The 19,295-nt window shown below is 36.0% G+C and overlaps 1 protein-coding gene across 2 annotated transcripts; it reads right to left on the bottom strand.

Annotated features, from left to right (window-relative positions):
- Positions 1–2,323: 2,323 nt before the first annotated feature.
- LOC128551632 (alpha-(1,3)-fucosyltransferase C-like) lies at positions 2,324–18,196 on the bottom strand. 2 transcript variants are annotated; one of them, XM_053532527.1, is made up of 3 exons: positions 17,999–18,196; positions 5,472–5,657; positions 2,324–5,174 (listed from the first exon to the last, which is right to left on the bottom strand). In XM_053532527.1, the coding sequence occupies exon 3, from the start codon at positions 5,132–5,134 to the stop codon at positions 3,917–3,919; it is 1,218 nt and encodes a 405-aa protein (XP_053388502.1). In that variant the 5' UTR covers positions 5,135–5,174; positions 5,472–5,657; positions 17,999–18,196; the 3' UTR covers positions 2,324–3,916. The 2 variants fall into 2 exon arrangements, with proteins under 2 accessions (XP_053388502.1, XP_053388503.1); XM_053532528.1 differs by having other exon boundaries at positions 18,064–18,196.
- Between the last annotated feature and the right edge of the window lie 1,099 nt (positions 18,197–19,295).

The following is a 19,295-nucleotide window of genomic DNA, read 5'->3' as shown; positions in this document are numbered from 1 at the left end:
TTCTTATTTAAGTATCTTTTTAAAAAGAATAACGATTTTAAATGGCATATAATTTTAATAGCAGCGAAGCGATGCTCCAGACTTTTAGAAAAATCAAAACACTGTATGTTAAGCGTTCATAATTAATCCATTTCATTTCAAAATAATAATTAAAAGTAATCAATAAATTGCTTGTTTTATGTCCTTTCCATTGATCAACTAGAAGTGTGTCCATGGGACACAGATGCCCCCACTATATGACATGGACACAAATGTTTTCCTAGGTCAGGGGCCATAACTCCTACAATACTGAATGAATCCGGACGCGTAATCCCAGGTGCACAACTGCACATGCTGACCAACATTCCTGTAAACTTTGGTGACTCTAGGTAAAATAGTTTTGGAGCTACCCGCGACACAACATTAAAATGATCAATTTTTAACTTAGTCAGGGGCCATAACTCCTACATAACTAAATGAATCAGGACGCGAAACCCCAGGTGCACAACTGCACACGCTGACCAACATTCTTGTAAACTTTGGTGACTCTAGGTAAAATACTTTTGGAGCTACATGCGACATAATATTACAATGACCAATTTTTTACTAAGTCAGGGGCCATAACTCCTACACGACTGAATGAATCCGGACGCGAAACCCCAGGTGCACAACTACACATGCTGACCAACATTCCTGTAAAGTTTTGTTGACTCTACGTAAAATACTTTTGGAGCTAGGCGCGACACAACACTAAAATGACCAATTTTTACAAAGTCAGGGGCCATAACTCATACACGACTAAATGAATCCGGACGTGAAACCCCAGGTGCACAACTACACATGCTGACCAACATTCCAGTAAAGTTTTGTGACTCTACGTCAAATACTTTAGAGCTAGGCGCGACACAACATTCTCGGAAGGAAGGTCGGACGGAGGATGGACGGACAAGGGCAAATCTATATGTCCGCCCCCCCGCCACACCCAAAGTGAGGGCATAAAAAATTATTGATATCATTTGTGTTTTAAGAAAGTTTAAGCCGTTAGAAAAGATCACTGTTTACAAAAACATGGACGCTCGGCGTCTGCCCACCCGATCTTTGTCTTATCAGGTTTAAAAATCGAAAATACAACGGATTTGTATACAAAAACGATCTCCCCTATATTCTATGACGCTTTGTGAGAGATCGCCTTATATGTTCTTTAATTGTCTTTGTTAATAGTGATTTCACGGAAACACATGTGATGGCAAGAATTACCTTTATTTACCTGTAATTGTTGTTCTTCAGTTTATTATAAAATGATGCATGCTTGATCTTGATTTCTGATAAAACAATCGAAAACTCCCTAGCCTTAGAATATAAAAAAGTTTTGTCATCCTTGATGAAAAGCTTATTCCTTCCCACAAATTTGCTTGCCTCAAACTAGGCTAAATTGGCCGACTTATTCCATACTGACATAGTTGCAATGGGTACAAACTACAAAAACTGTTCAGTTAAACATTTTGGGAGTCAGTGAAAAAGAATTAATTGCAAATTTTGAAGGGCTCTATGCAGTTCAACGAAGAACGAATGCAGGGCCAACAAATTGCTGCGTACGAAATAAACTTCAGACTATCCTACTTTGTTCAAATACAGACAACATAAAAATCGACATTGTCATGTGTTCATTTCTTTTAGAGAGGTTTAAAGGCACATAAAGGGTAAAGACAGTATTAGGAATGTCACTATATTCCATATGAGCAAGAACCACTGGTGAAAAAAGTGGGTGGGGAAAGAAAGAAATGTTTTGATTTTTTTACATTCCACATTTTATTGTTTATTAACTTCAATAATGTTAAAACCTTGAAGACAAATATTCAGATTAAAAGAAAACAAACTGAGATAATAAAACTGAATTTTGAATGAAACTTAAGGATGAAGGATATCTTGTAACCCGGGTAGATTTAAATTTATTGAACGGTAGCCACTAATAACACTTCGTGTAATTAAATGTTTTAACTGCAAAAATCTCATCTTTCTTTGTCTATGTTTCTTGAAGAAAAATAATTATAATACAGATCTGAGTTACACCGACCTGTAAATGTGATGTATTTTTGAAAGAGGAAAATATTTATATGTTATCTAACATCGGTTTCACACATATCCGTAGACGTCTATGCTATTGGTAGTATATACATTAGCTTTCTACTACATTTGAATGTATAAGCTTAAAATGTATATTTCGCGGGGCCTCAATTTCTCTCGTTTCGAAGCAGCTGTATATGATAACGGGGTTTTTGATGGCTTCAAGACCGTTTCCTTAATGACCTAAATAAAGTATCAGGGTTAATATATGAGCAGAATATTAAACACATAAATTTATGTTATCGTAATATTATTACTATAATATTAAAAGTATTAAGTAACTATGGCAACAGGAAGGTTAATCTTGCATTTTTCTTAATTCCTATAAACATTTCATGTACCAAATTCATTTAACAATGAAAACGGAAACATAGGTATTACAATGTTGAAACAAACTGTCTCATTTCTAATTGAAAAAAGTGCCATAATAATAAAGGTTTTGATGGACTTTTGACCTTTGGAAATTTGAACATCAGAAAGAGTTGCTTAACATGAAAATTAAACAGCATATAAAATATGTGTAATATTTAAACAAGCTGTCGGAGGACAGCAACGCTCCAGTATTCAACAGCCTTGTCAATTAAATAAATACGAAAGTCGAAAAAGGGCATAATTTGGTAAAAATAGAAATATAGGGTTATGGAACCTGCACAGTACTTATCAGCTCAATACAGCGGACAAGTGTGTGAAATTTCGATCCAATTCCCATTAGTGGGTACTGAGATACCAGCTTACATACAAAAACTTAAACAAAAACTCCTAAGTCGAAAAAGGGGCATAATTTTGAAAAAATGCAAGCTAGAGTTATGGGACCTGCATAGTGCATGTCAGATGATGACAGTGAACAAGCGTGTGAAGTTTCAATCCATTCCCATCAGTGGGTCTTGAGATACCAGCTTACATACAAAACCTTAACCAAAATTTTCTAAGTCGAAAAAGGGGCATAATTTTGGGAAAAAATGCAAAATATAGTTATGGGACCTGATAGTGCATGTCAGATCATGACAGTGAAAACGTGTGTGAAATTTCAATCCATTCCCCTTAGTGGATACTGAGATACCAGCTTACATACAAAAACTTAACCAAAAACTGCTAAGTAAAAAAGGACCATAATTTTGAGAAACAAAAATGCAAGGTAGAGTTATGGGACCTACTTAGTGCATGTCAGATGATGACTGTGAACAAGTGTGCGAAGTTTCAATCCATTCCCATCAGTGGGTACTGAGATACCAGCTTACATACAAAACGTTAACCAAAAAATTTCTAAGTCGAATAAGGGGCATATATATTTAAAAAAGCAAAATAGAGTTATCGAACCTGTGCAGTATAAGTCAGTTTATCACAGTGAATAAGTGTGTAAAGTTTCAATCCATTCCAACAAGTGGTTACTGAGATACCAGCTTACATACAAAAACTTAACCAAATCGGGACACGGACGCGGACGCCGACGCACGGGCGAGTCCAATAGCTCTACTATTCTTTGAATAGTCGAGCTAAAAATCGATTGTCAATAAATATGATTGAATTTTTACATTAAGTGTAACAACATTGCGTTATATCATTTCAATTCTGAAACGCATTTTATATCAAATAAATCGATTCCAGTAGCACTTTTATCGTCGTTTGAATAACAGCGAACAATACGTCGACGACTTGATATCAGATTTCTGCGTTTTAACGGAAATGTGCACGGATTTTTCATATTAAAATTGAATTTCTAATTTTGTATAACAGTCATGTGGAGACATTTGTAAATACTGACAAAAACGAAATTCATATGTTATCCAACGATTTAAATGAACCTTATAATCATTTATAAATCATTAGGCCTTCTACATTGACCGGCATTAAGATAATCACCAATAGCGCCATATGTTTTTCTAAAGCTCGATAAATTGTTCAGTCTTTTGCAAATTTCACAGTTTCTGTTTAACGGCTTTTTGACGCTATAGTAACTGTCTTTCTTGCGTAACATGTCAATATATTTTTCTCTGTCGCTTCCAAGATGAAGCAAATATCTTACTAAACTAGACACATCTTGAAAATTGGCAGTGTTTACAAATGTTCCTGGTGGAAACAATCTGTTATAATCAGCCCCACCCCTTGCAATAATAATCATGTCTGAGTTGTAACTCCTGAAAAACTTTTCTGTAACATAATCATTACAAAACGAGTTTTCGAAAGCTAAATAAAACTTATAATTTGGTACTGTTTGCGCAAATTCTGTGTAATTAGTTTTTGTTCTTTTTCCTTCCGAACCACATCCTCCTAGAATATCAACATCGAATCCATGTCTAATCATTTCATTTACGTAAAGTCTTCTTTCACTGGCAACCTGACAATGACTAACGTACCATACGGCATTTCTTGTTTTTGAGTCATACAATGAAACATAGTCTTGCCTTGTTTTATCTGGGTTTTGTCTAATTAAAGCACCGTATGAAATCGGGATATCTGAATCCAGCCTATAAAAACTAGACCAGTTCATTGTATTGTGCCACGACGGTAAGAGATAGTCTGTGTTATAATAATGCTCAGGCGGTTCTGTGGCTGTAAAGATCCATACTTGATCTTGGTTTCGAAATGACGGTTGAATTGGTGGGGAAACCCCCATTCGTTCATATCTAATACCTACGTAAAATATGATAGCATGTGCTTTAAGTAACTTATTTTTATCACGTGTATAAACGCAATTTTTATAATCACAGTTCTTGTACTGTCTATTCGTAGGTGTAGTGTTAACCAAAAATCCAGGTAGATTGTATAAAAATATTATCTTCCTTTTCTTAATATGTTCTTGTTCTACTTCTGTTGAGATATTAAATTCATTAGTTTCAAGATATAGTATAGTTCTCTGGCTGTTTTCCTGTTCTGTATCGGGACGTAAGATTTCCGAATGATTGCCTTCAAAGTTGTCTTTATACCATTTGTCACTATGCTGCTGTATCATCATAAAATGCAATGCCTGCAGTACCAGACAAGTAGTCACAAACGTCGTGTAAAATATGAGTACACGTAGACGGAATTTCATATTTTTATACGGAATCAATCGGGTCAGTCATCAAGAGCACCTAATAAAATATAAACATGTATTGCATTTGAGCAATGATACACTTAACATTTAAATCTATCAAAGTTATCATGGTTAAGCTCTTTAACCTGATACGCTAAGATAATATTTCTTTTTCGAGTGCATTGTATTTAAAATTCAACGTATCTAATTGCAATTAATCTTGTTTTTTTGTGTTCATTTTGCTGCAATATCACGACCATCAGAGATCTAATGTATTTTCAAAGACTAAATCAAGTGGCATACATAAAACAACTTCGACTTCTGATGTGGTAGAAACGAGTATGCTATACTAGACCTGTTTCATATTTTTCAGATATTGAACACTGTTTAATCTTTAGACTGCTTAGAATAAATATGCTGAAATGTGTTGCGCTCATTCGTCAGTCTAGCGGTAATTCTTTAGGCAGCTTCTCATATCACATAATTTTTTTCAGGAAACAGACTCGCATAGAATAAGCTTCCGATTTTCGCCAAAGTCGACCTAAAATGAATTGATATAGAGTAAATAAAAATATTACTAGGTCTAACCTATGAACATGAACACTACGCAAATCTGATATTAAATATCATTAAAACATGCATGCCCTATATCCTGTTGGTCGCAAATATATCTGCCTTTTTGACCAGCGCAGACCAAGATCTGATCATGATCTGCACTGTTCGCTATTCAGTTAGTAGATTTTCAGAGAACACTACTTCCAATAATAAAAGATACTACCTATATTGAATTTTGAACCAGTCCATTTTAGAACTTTAGCGGAATAAAGGTTAAATGCCTGTAGTAATCTCGAGAATATTAGACACAGGTGTACCTCCATGAATGTCAAACGAATATAGAATATAAATTTTATTTGAATTAACAAATATGAAAGACTCTAAGTATACACTTCTAGACTTTGAATAAATCAAGGAATTAATGATCAAAACTTCAACATATTTTAGTACGATATTATCACACTGGATAACCGGCTATCCTGACGCCCGCTGGAAAAGTCATCCAGCTGTAAATCGGTAGGTAAAGTTTTTCATTTATTTCTATTAAATCGAAGCCAATTCTTGCAAATCAACTTGACAGTTTTGTCAAGGAATGACCATGGCTTACATTTACATTTTCTGGGCCAAATACGATCGTTATGTTTTGAGATATTCGCTAACAAATTCAGTCTTCAGTTTGAAAAAATCGAGCAAAAATCCAAAGTTTTGCGCAAATTGTTTTGTTTATGAACAACCTGTGAAAACATTTATCATCTGGTTTAACAGATGTGTCCTTTCAGAACACCTGTGTGAGGTTTCCGGGTTCTACGTTATTCTTGAAAAGTATATTAGCCGTTAAATAGGCATGGTCGAGAAAAAAAGACTGTCGAAAACGGCCGCTGTATTTGAAATAGGCAGTCGTTGAAGTCAGCTGTCCGCTATCGAGAATACAGCTGTATAAAAGTACAAAAACTGTCTTGTAGACATGTTATATGCCCCGTAGTGTCTCTTCTTTATGTATATTTTGTATCTGTTTAGTCTGTCTGTGTTTTTTTTGCGATTTCTTTGGTCTTTCATATGTGTAGAATGTGTATACCAGCAGTCAGTAAACAGTTTGAATATACTTATGCATGGTCCTTATTGCCATGTCGAGTAATTTTGGTTGATTTCATTATTATTGTCCTTTTGGTTTAGGGTCTAGAAGTTGCTTTGTTCCTTTCGTCCGTCCGTCCGTCCGCCCGCAGTGTCTTGTCCGGGCTCTGATTCTACATGCATGGACTGATTTTTTCAGTACTGATTTTTAAACTTCAAACATGTGTTACCGATGATACAAGTATTAGTGATGCCCATTCATTAATGACCACCTCCAATGTCAGTATAACAAATAAATCTTTAACACAGAGCTATCAATAAGTATTTTGTGTCATACTGGCAATTCCTACATGCATAGACATAAGTTCAAATATATTGTGTCGTATAGTAGAACTTTTATTTTCATGCGGTTTTATTTGATAGCTGACTGTGTAAGATCGTAAACAAGCAAAGAAGAGTTCCGATCTACCTTGTTATATGTTGATTAAAGCTACATGTGACTGCTATGTTAAGAAATAACTGATTAACAGTCATGTGACATTTTGCAAAGTTCTGCTTTAGATTTGAAACAATCGTTTTCAACCGTTTGCCTCTATACATCAACAACTTGCAGTTTTAGACCATGAATAAACTGGTATTTGTTGAAAAGGTATTTTTGAATAAAACAAAATGGCAGATTTACATTAGGAGCAATTAAATAATTATGTATGAGCAAATAAGTTTATACACCTATCAAGCACCGCACTAAGAGCACTTTTCAAAACAAGAACGGGCATTTGAGATTCATTAAAGATACTGAATTCTTCAAACGAAATTCAAAAAAACTGACGACCAGAAGTAATCATTTGCATTTGCAAAACCCGAGGTGAAAATATTTTCTGTAGTAGCCCGGCGGCACCTGTAGTGGTTTTCCTCCACCATCAAAAGCTGGCAAAATGGCAATATGTACCATATTGCTTCGGTGTAACTGCAAAAAAAAATATATGGTTGGCTTTCGCATGGCGGAAAAATCGCAAGAACGCGTGAACTAGGTTAAAATTCAGCCCGGGTGTGAAGAAATAAAGTCCTAAAGCCTCTTGAAATAAAAGTATCATTTTTAAAAATAATTACGTTTCCGTCAAATCACTGCGAGTAATACTTTTTATATACAGAAGTATTCAAAATCACCGGAGTTAATGGATAGTCTATAAATGTTAACATCCGAGTTCAACGACAGCACTAGCGGCCGTTTTCGACAGTCTTTTTTTTCGGCCATGCCTATTTAACGGCTAATATACTTTTTCATGAATAACGTAGAACCCGGAAACTTTACACAGGTATTCTGAAAGGACACATCTGTTAAACCAGATGATAAATGTTTTCACAGGTTGTTCAAAAACAAAACAATTTGCGCAAAACTGGATTTTTGCTCGATTTTTCAAACAGAAGAAATTGTTAGCGAATATCTCAAAACATAACGATCGTTTTTGGCCCAGAAATTGTAAATGTAAGCCATGGTCATTCCTTGACAAAACTGTCAAGTTGATTTGCAAGAATTGGCTTCGTTTTAATAGAAATAAATGGAAAACTTTACCTACCGATTTACAGCTGGGTTACATTTCCAGCGGGCGTCAGGATAGCCGGTTATCCAGTGTGCTTATGTCTTCGCTAAAGTGAAACAATCAACATTGGTGTCAAAACCATTGATGCGCAACGAAAAAACAAATGATCCGTTATCCTCATGTGCTAGTCTCATGGATAAAAATTACACTGAACAGTCATTTGCTTTTTTGAAATTTTCCCGAAATTATGCGTACAGTGAAACAAATATTTCTCCATTTCAATGATAATAACCTTTCAAGCTTTTTATATATTAAATTCTTCGAGAAAATAGCTTAAAACATACCGTCTTAAGCTTACCAAAACCATTAATATGATTGCTAAAAACAAATATAAATTATTCGTTTCATTAGAACTTTATTACAACAACGGGAATTAAATATATTTGAGTGTCACTTTTTATAAGACAGACGTATGAGCAATGATAAATTGAAAAAAATAAATGAATGAATTTGGTTTTACGGCGCTCAAACACAAACAGATCATCCCTATCGGTAACTCGAAACAGTGTAAGATTGAAATATATCTATCATGAGTAAAAACGTGGCATAGCCACCTGTGAAAGTGAAAAATATGGCGTTGAAGAGTGAAGATATTTTGATCCAAAGTAACTGTTTCTTTTTATTTCATGTTTTCGCTAAATGTCTTAACAGTGAAAAATATATATTTGATATTTTTCACTGTGAAAATGTCAATACATTTCTCTATAATATTCCGATATTTTAACTGAAAAACAAGTAATTAACGCCAGTATATGTATTAACAAACTGACTGTAGTGACATCTGCTGCGTTCACATGCATTTCTTGAATCAATTTAGTTCAGTTTTACAAAATGACAATCAGATCAAGATATCAGTAAACATCATATAGTGCATTTTGTACAGTCAGGAATATTACTGGGGTGCTAGTATGTTTGTCCCATGGCCGTACGTCCTCCTCAGGCCGCTCCAACATTTTGGGTATATGTTTTTATGTTTAATTCCCAAAGACGCACAGATTCAAGCAAACCACAATTTACATTATTTGAATATAGGAAAAGCTTAACGTTTTTTCTCACCTAAATATCTTGTATCTTGACACTGCTATACTTATGAAATTCAATGTATCGTATTTCGCTTTGTTCGAAGTTAAAGCATTTTTAACAATTTTATCTTAACTTCGAAATAAATAGGAAATTTCAATCGAAAAAATTGTTTTTGTTTTACTGCCAATCAAGATCATATTTAGAGACCTAACCTAAATCTATTGATCAGACAATGTTTAACCTAACAGAAGCTTTATTCTGCGCCTAAGACTGAACGACTTATCAATACTTTTACAGTTTTACCACCAGATGTTTTTGTTTTCAGGAAACAGAATGTATTTCAATAAAATTGTAAACACAATATGTTGCACTGTAGAAAAAGGAATGTAAATGATATTTGCTTGTACATAAGATGTACAGGGATATATCATTATAATCGCATTGTCAATGCATTTTCATGAGGCATATTCATGTCATACCTGTTTATTTTTCATTTGGCATGACACTTGCGCTTATTTTATTCCGACTACTGACTTCGAATGTTTACAATTCTAACTTATAACTTGCGAACTTCTCATTTCTTATTTACAGTTTCCACACTTCTTACTTGACTTCAGATTTCAAACTTCTGACCTCTAGCTACCATTCTTTTAACCTCCACCTTCACACTTCCTGATTTCTGACTTCTAACTTTCAAACTTCTTATTTCTGACTTCCAACTTCTGACTTTCAACTTCACACTGCTGACTTCCAACTTCAGCACCTTGACTAAGGTCTTCTAACTTCCTGACTTCCGGCTACCAAGTTCAAAACTTCTGACTTCCAACTTTGTGTGGAAGTTGGAAATCAGAAGTCGAAAGTCAGAAAGTTAGAAGTCAGAAGTGCGGAAGTTAGAAGTCAGAAGTGTGGAAGTTAGAAGAAGGAAGTAAGAAGTCAAGAAGTTGGAAGTGATAAGTACAATTCAAAAGTCTGAAGTATAGAAGTCAAATGTCTCACCAGGTCTTCCATAATTCCGGGACTATAAAGGCACTGGCCTCCAGATCGTTCGACAATAACAACAACAAAATAATTTTGTTAGATATCTGGAAATCAATGTTGTATTTCTTAAAAATGCTTTGAAACTTAATTACTGACAGACTATATGTTACGGAAACACGTGAGAATTGGTTGTTTTTACTAGTTTTTATAATGGAAATTGAAAAGCGTTTGTAACGGTTTACTCCAGGTAAACTGCCTTGATTATAAATATGTTTATCACATATTTGACATCGTATGAGTGTAATAAAGCCATTACATGAATATGATGATACACTAGTGTAATAAAGCTTTGACGTTGACGTCCTTTATCTATAGAAAACGTTGGCTGAATTAACTTGGTCTAAAATAGGTAAAGAAAGAAGAAATTTTGATGTTTCAACAGGAAAAGCTTACATGTGATAAAAAGAATTTTACAATTGTGTCTTTCCACTTTGAATTTATTAAACAAGTTGAATAAAATTGATAAAATGCTCGGCAGAGCCTCGCATTTTATTATTTTATTCAACTCGTTTAATAAATACAATATGAAAAGACACTCATGTAATATCCTCTATATATTTAACCCGCATTGAACACTAAATCTTCCACAGCGCTATTGGTAGCGACAGTAGAAACATTCTTTATTGCCGCGGCGGTCCGTGTTTGATTCCCGACGCAGTCATATTTTTTTTTTACCTCGACTAATCAGAGAATAGATACAGCTATTGGACTCACCCATGCGTCGGCGTCGGCGTTCCGAATTGGTTAAGGTTTTGTATGTAAGCTGGTATCTCAGTAACCACTAATGGGGATGGATTGAAACTTCACACACTTCTCCGCTGTCATGATCTGATAAGCAGAGCACAGGTTTCTTAAATCTACTTTGTATTTTTGCAAAATTATGCCCCTTTTTAAACTTAACAGTTGTTTTGTTAAGTTTTTGTGTGAAAGCTGGTATCTCTGTACCCACTAATGGGAATGAATTGAAACTTCACACAATTGTCCATTGTCATGAGCTGATATGCATTTTACAGGTTCCATAACCCTGGTTTGCAAGTTTAAAAAATTATGCCTCTTTTTCAACTTTTTGATTCGTTCACAACTGACAAGGCTGTTGACAATGGCCGAGAGTTGCTGTCCTCGGACAGCTCTTGTTCTTGATTTGGCATTTTAAAAATAGTATAGAAACAAAACCTCGTATTCTTATGTTTATTATATGACCAAACTTCAATTTGAAAGAAAAATAATGTTTAGCCAAAATCTGGAGGTCAGTGCTTTTAAACTTGTTAAGGAAAAGTTGTTTTTTTCTTTTCGATCCATCCTCTGTACAACCCCGACAGTCATAAGATTACTTCTCATTTATTAATTAGAATATATGATGGCAAAAAAACTGTATACATTTTAACACATTTCCGTATTATGACACAACTATTAAAGTGTTATCTTATAGCCTGCTGGCGGCAAGTAATTTTGCTTTTGTCACCAGTGCAGACCAAGATCAGCCTGATGATCATGGTCTGCACTGTTTGCTAATCAGTCAGTAAATTTTCAGTGAACAGCCTTCTAAATAATGAATGATACTGCACAAATTGAGTGATGGACCTGTCCAATTTAGATATTTAGGGTAAAGGTAAAGGTGCAAACATATTTTAACCTGAATAAATTGACAACGTTTGCATCCGTACATATTTTGTTGAAGATGACTTGCGTTTTAACTGGCTGTACTTCAATGATTATACACTTGAATACAACGAAGATTTATTTTAAATTACAGACGAGAATATGTGCAAGCCACATTACTCCTTCTATGTCTTTTTGACACTGTTTTGATCTTTGTTTTCCATTTTATTGAAAGAAAAATGTCGAAATCGGATGTACTGCAATATTTTTGAATTAAAGTGAATTGAGAAAAATAAAGTGTGTGAAGTTGGCGAGAAGTTCGACATTCGACATTGAACATTCGATCTCAGAACGACATTGGACATTTGAAGCGTGAAGTTGACAATAAGTTAAACTTTCGACATTGGACATTCGATACCAGAACGACATTGGACATTCGATACCAGAACGACATTAGACATTCAATTTTAGAACGACATTAGACATTCGAATCCAGAACGACATTGGACATTCAATTAATCCAGAACGACATTGGACATTCAATTTTAGAACGACATTAGACATTCGAATCCAGAACGACATTGGACATTCGAATCCAGAACGACATTGGACATTCGATACCAGAATGACATTGGACATTCGATTTCAGAACGACATTGGACATTCGATTTCAGAACGACATTGGACATTTGATACCAGATCGACATTGGACATTCGATTTCAGAACGACATTCGACATTCGATACCAGAACGACATTGGACATTCGATTTCAGAACGACATTGGACATTCGATTTCAGAACGACATTGGACATTCGATCTCAGAACGACATTGGACATTCGATACCAGAACGACATTGGACATTCAATTTTAGAACGACATTAGACATTCGAATCCAGAACGACATTGGACATTCAATTTATCCAGAACGACATTGGACATTCAATTTTAGAACGACATTAGACATTCGAATCCAGAACGATATTGGACATTCGAATCCAGAACGACATTGGACATTCGATTTCAGAACGACATTGGACATTCGATTTCAGAACGACATTGGACATTCGATTTCAGAACGACATTGGACATTTGATACCACATCGACATTCGACATTCGATTTCAGAACGACATTCGACATTCGATACCAGAACGACATTGGACATTCGATTTCAGAACGACATTGGACATTCAATGTTAGAACGACATTGGACATTTGATACCAGAACGACATTCGACATTCGATACCAGAACGACATTGGACATTTGATACCAGATCGACATTGGACATTCGATTTCAGAACGACATTGGACATTCGATTTCAGAACGACATTGGACATTTGATTTCAGAACGACATTTGACATTCAATGTAAGAACGACATTGGACATTTGATACCACATCGACATTCGACATTCGATTTCAGAACGACATTCGACATTCGATACCAGAACGACATTGGACATTTGATTTCAGAACGACATTCGACATTCGATACCAGAACGACATTCGACATTTGATTTCAGAACGACATTTGACATTCAATGTAAGAACGACATTGGACATTTGATACCAGAACGACATTCGACATTCGCTACCAGAACGACATTTGACATTCGGTTTCAGAACGACATTGGACATCTGATACCAGATCGACATTGGGCATTTGATTTCAGAACCACATTCGACATTCGATACCAGAACGACATTGGACATTCGATTTCAGAACGACATTGGACATTCAATGTTAGAACGACATTGGACATTTGATACCAGAACGACATTCGACATTCGATACCAGAACGACATTGGACATTTGATACCAGATCGACATTCGACATTCGATTTCAGAACGACATTGGACATTCGATTTCAGAACGACATTGGACATTTGATACCAGATCGACATTGGGCATTTGATTTCAGAACGACATTCGACATTTGATACCAGAACGACATTGGACATTCGATTTCAGAACGACATTGGACATTCAATGTTAGAACGACATTGGACATTTGATACCAGAACGACATTCGACATTCGATTTCAGATCGACATTGAACATTCGATTTCAGATCGACATTGAACATTCGACTTCAGAACGACATTGGACATTTGATACCAGATCGACATTGGACATTCGATTTCAGAACGACATTCGATACCAGAACGACATTCGACATTCGATTTCAGAACGACATTGGACATTCGATTTCAGAACGACATTGGACATTCGATTTCAGAACGACATTCGACATTCGATACCAGAACGACATTGGACATTCGATTTCAGAACGACATTGGACATTCGAGCCTAGAACGTTATTGGACATTCGAGCCTAGAACGTTATTGGACATTCGAACACAGAACGACATTGGACATTCGAATCCAAAACGACATTAGACATACGAACCAAGAACGACATTGGACATTCGAATCCAAAACGACATTATTAGTGTCAGTTAGCACCGATTCCTGAAAGTCTGTGAGTGCTCCTGAAAGTGTCACAGACCACTTAAAATGATTTAAAAAGAAACAGCAACTACTTGGTTAGTGTTATCACTCCTGGCACCAGTTCTTGAAAGTCTGCGAACCCTCCTAATGTGTCGAAGACCGTTCTGAATGGTTTGAAAGGACACGTGGATTGCTGGGTCGGTGTTTTCTACCTTGGCACCGATTCCTGAAAGTCTGCGAGTGCTCCTGAAAGTGTCGCAGACCATTCTAAATGATTGATAAAGAAACATGGACTATTGTGACGATGTTTTCTCCCTTGGCACCGTTTCCTGAAAGTCTGCGAGTGCTCCTTAAAATATCGTAGACCATTCTAAATTACTTAAAAAGAAACATGGACTATTGTGACGATGTTTTCTTCCTTGGAACCGTTTCCTGAAAGTCTGCGAGTGCTCCTGAAAGTGTCGCAGACCATTCTGAATGATTTAAAAAGAAACATGGACTATTGTGACGATTTTTTCTCCTTTGGAACCATTTCCTGAAAGTCTGAGAGTCCTCCTGAAAGTGTCACAGACCGTTTATAATCGGTTGAATTAATACAGAGGCTAATGGGACGGTGCTTTCTCACTTGGCATCTATTCTTGAAAGTCTGCGAGTGTTCCTGAAAGTGTCGCAGACCATTTTTAATGATTAAAAAAGAAACAAGAACTACTTGGTTAGTGTTATCTCTCTTGGTACCGGTTCTTGAAAGTCTGCGAGTCCTCCTGAAATGTCACAGACCGATCTTAATGAAATGATAGTTCTTGTGAACTTCCAAACAAGAACTATCATTTCAACCCATTAAGAACGGTCTGTGACATTTTTAGGAGGACTCGCAGACTTTCAAGAGTAGATACCAAGTGAGAAAACACCGTCCCATTAGCTTCTGTATCAATTCAACCGATTATAAACGGTCTGTGACACTTTCAGGAGGACTCTCAGACTTTCAGGAAACGGTGCCAAGGGAGAAAACATCGTCACAATAGTCCGTGTTTCTTTTTCAATCATTTAGAATGGTCTACGACACTTTCAGGAGGACTCGCAGACTTTCATGAAACGGTTCCAAGGGAGAAAAAATCGTCACAATAGTCCATGTTTCTTTTTCAATCATTCAGAATGGTCTGCGACACTTTCAAGAGGACTCTCAGACTTTCAGGAAACGGTGCCAAGGGAGAAAACATCGTCACAATAGTCCATGTTTCTTTATCAATCATTTAGAATGGTCTGCGACACTTTCAGGAGCACTCGCAGACTTTCAGGAATCGGTGCCAAGGTAGAAAACACCGACCCAGAAATCCACGTGTCCTTTCAAACCATTCAGAACGGTCTTCGACACATTAGGAGGAATCACAGACTTTCAAGAACTGGTGCCAGGAGTGATTACACTAACCAAGTAGTTCCTGTTTCTTTTTAAATCATTTTAAGTGGTCTGTGACACTTTCAGGAGCACTCCCATACTTTCAGGAATCGGTGCTAACTGACACTAATAATGTCGTTTTGGATTCGAATGTCCAATGTCGTTCTGGGTTCGTATGTCTAATGTCGTTCTGGATTCGAATGTCCAATGTCGTTCTAGGTTCGAATGACCAATGTCGTTTTGGATTCGAATGTCCAATGTCGTTCTGGGTTCGTATGTCTAATGTCGTTCTGGATTCGAATGTCCAATGTCGTTCTAGGTTCGAATGTCCAATGTCGTTTTGGATTCGAATGTCCAATGTCGTTCTGTGTTCGAATGTCCAATGTCGTTCTAGGCTCGAATGTCCAATGTCGTTCTGAAATCGAATGTCCAATGTCATTCTGGTATCGAATGTCGAATGTCGTTCTGAAATCGAATGTTCAATGTCGATCTGAAATCGAATGTCCAATGTCGATCTGGTATCGAATGTCGAATGTCGTTCTGAAATCGAATGTTCAATGTCGATCTGAAATCGAATGTCGAATGTCGTTCTGAAATCGAATGTTCAATGTCGATCTGAAATCGAATGTCGAATGTCGTTCTGGTATCAAATGTCCAATGTCGTTCTGAAATCGAATGTTCAATGTCGTTTTGGATTCGAATGTCCAATGTCGTTCTGTGTTCGAATGTCCAATGTCGTTCTAGGCTCGAATGTCCAATGTCGTTCTGAAATCGAATGTCGAATGTCGTTCTGGTATCAAATGTCCAATGTCGTTCTGAAATCGAATGTTCAATGTCGTTTTGGATTCGAATGTCCAATGTCGTTCTGTGTTCGAATGTCCAATGTCGTTCTAGGCTCGAATGTCCAATGTCGTTCTGAAATCGAATGTCGAATGTCGTTCTGGTATCGAATGTCGTTCTGAAATCGAATGTTCAATGTCGATCTGAAATCGAATGTCGAATGTCGTTCTGGTATCGAATGTCGAATGTCGTTCTGAAATCGAATGTCCAATGTCGATCTGGTATCAAAAGTCCAAAGTCGTTCTGAAATCGAATGTCCAATGTCGTTCTGAAATCGAATGTCGAATGTAGCTCTGGTATCAAATGTCGAATGTCGTTCTGGTATCAAATGTCCAATGTCGTTATGAAATCGAATGTCCAATGTCGATCTGGTATCAAATGTCCAATGTCGTTCTGAAATCGAATGTCCAATGTCGTTCTGAAATCGAATGTAGATCTGGTATCAAATGTCGAATGTCGTTCTGGTATCAAATGTCGAATGTCGTTCTGGTATCGAATGTCGAATGTCGTTCTGAAATCGAATTTTCAATGTCGATCTGAAATCGAATGTTCAATGTCGATCTGAAATCGAATGTCCAATGTCGTTCTGGTATCAAATGTCCAATGTCGTTCTAACATTGAATGTCCAATGTTGTTCTGGATTCGAATGTCTAATGTCGTTCTAAAATTGAATGTCCAATGTCATTCTGGATTCGAATGTCTAATGTCGTTCTAAATTGAATGTCCAATGTCGTTCTGGTATCGAATGTTCAATGTCGTCCTGAGATCGAATGTTCAATGTCGAAAGTTTAATTTATTGTCAACTTCACGCTTCAAATGTCCAATGTCGTTCTGAGATCGAATGTTCAATGTCGAATGTCGAACTTCTCGCCAACTTCACACACTTAGAAAAATACAGTAAACATAAGTAATTCAGACTTTTATTTAGGTTATTGATATAAGTAACAGTCAAGATTTACATTTATTCATTTGATTGTAGGCCTGTAATGCCTTACTGCATTATGTACAATGTAGTGCTTCTCGGGAAGAAAAATGAAAATGGATTAAAATACAATCATCCGATAGAAAATGACTAGCAAATCCTTAGGTACTGTCTGTAAATAAAGAAGGGTAACGGTAAATTTCTCGGAAGCACACAGCCACATTTTATTCATTAATATTAAAACATGTAATTGGTAGATAAAGGGGTAGGGTTTTAGGGAAAGTGGAAAAAAAGCAAAGCTGAATATTTAACAGTGAAAGTCATAAAGTTTGCAAACATTTTGTAGCAAATAAACGGATATTACTTTTCAAAAGTTGTCTTACTTGAATCAAAAGAGTTTCATTCCTCGTTAAAATCCCTTAATATCAATTAACACTAAATATCAAACCAGTTTTAAGAACAGTTCATAATGAATACATATTCCATGACTGAGAATCAGGAAGTAACAAAATATTTCCTTTCTTTCTCTGCACTAACTTTGAAATGGTACGATATTTCACATTGCCAGAAGATGTGTTTTATAACATTGTCTAGTCAGAATGTAGAATACGACATATTGTGTTATCTACTTATAAACATTCGCCCATGTAACAAATGTTTTTATTGATTTTGAAAAAGACACGGATATTTATGGGATTTTTTAAAGTATTATCACGACCAGAGAATTCTTTTGTAAGAATATTTTTGTTTTTCATGGCGTGAACTACACACCTACAACATTAAAAGTCATATGACGACTTTCTGGCTTATCGTGGTTAAGAAGGACCCTAGGTGCGCATCCAGGCATTATATCATTACGGGTGGTAACTTGCGAAGTAAAGCTCAAACCCACATCGGTGATAAGAAAGTGAATTGAATTCAGTGACCATGTCCACTCGGCCGCGGACTCTCCTTCTTTTTTTTCAGTATGGCATGCCTATAAGTAAGCAACGGTGAATGCTTTATATCTAATTGTCTGGTAAAATATGTTTGTCTCAGCTTGGAGTTATGAATGTTCAGGTTCATAGCATTACTCGATGCAGTACCTCGAATATATTAAGACAACTGCAGTGAATAAAACATTGAACATGTACTGTAATTTACATAACCAAACATCATTTAATTAACAGTTTTGACTTTAGAAATTACATGGTTAGGGTTAGGGTTAGGATTAAGTATACTCTATAAATTAAGGTCCGTAAATGATATTTTAGAACAAATATTCGTAACATGTAACAATAACGATTATTTGCTACTTGATACGATGAACTGTGAACGAAGGACACTGTCCTGCTTTGCCCAAGTTCAATTACGTTTTAGGTATGTATGCTACTATGTGTTTGAATTAAAGACACTCAGTGGCACTCGTTTTTTTCTCCATGCTCCATGGATTGTAATACGTGTAATACCTTCACGACACCTGCTTTCAACCAAACCCATATCGACTTCATCAGCTCAGTAACAGCTGCTGGATAACGCTTTTGTTCTGCATGTCTATCAATATACACTGAGTCTCTTAAATGTTTTTCTAAACATTGATTAACTGCCTCTCAGAAATATAAACACAGGATCATGTTAAAGGTCTTACGCTTTGAATTAAATATATTTTATTTTATTGACTTCAATATTTATTGAATACAC

The sequence above is a fragment of the Mercenaria mercenaria genome, unplaced genomic scaffold (assembly GCF_021730395.1).
Source record: "Mercenaria mercenaria strain notata unplaced genomic scaffold, MADL_Memer_1 contig_138, whole genome shotgun sequence".
In the NCBI taxonomy this organism is placed as follows: domain Eukaryota; kingdom Metazoa; phylum Mollusca; class Bivalvia; order Venerida; family Veneridae; genus Mercenaria; species Mercenaria mercenaria.
This window is presented reverse-complemented; position numbering and strand designations above follow the sequence as displayed.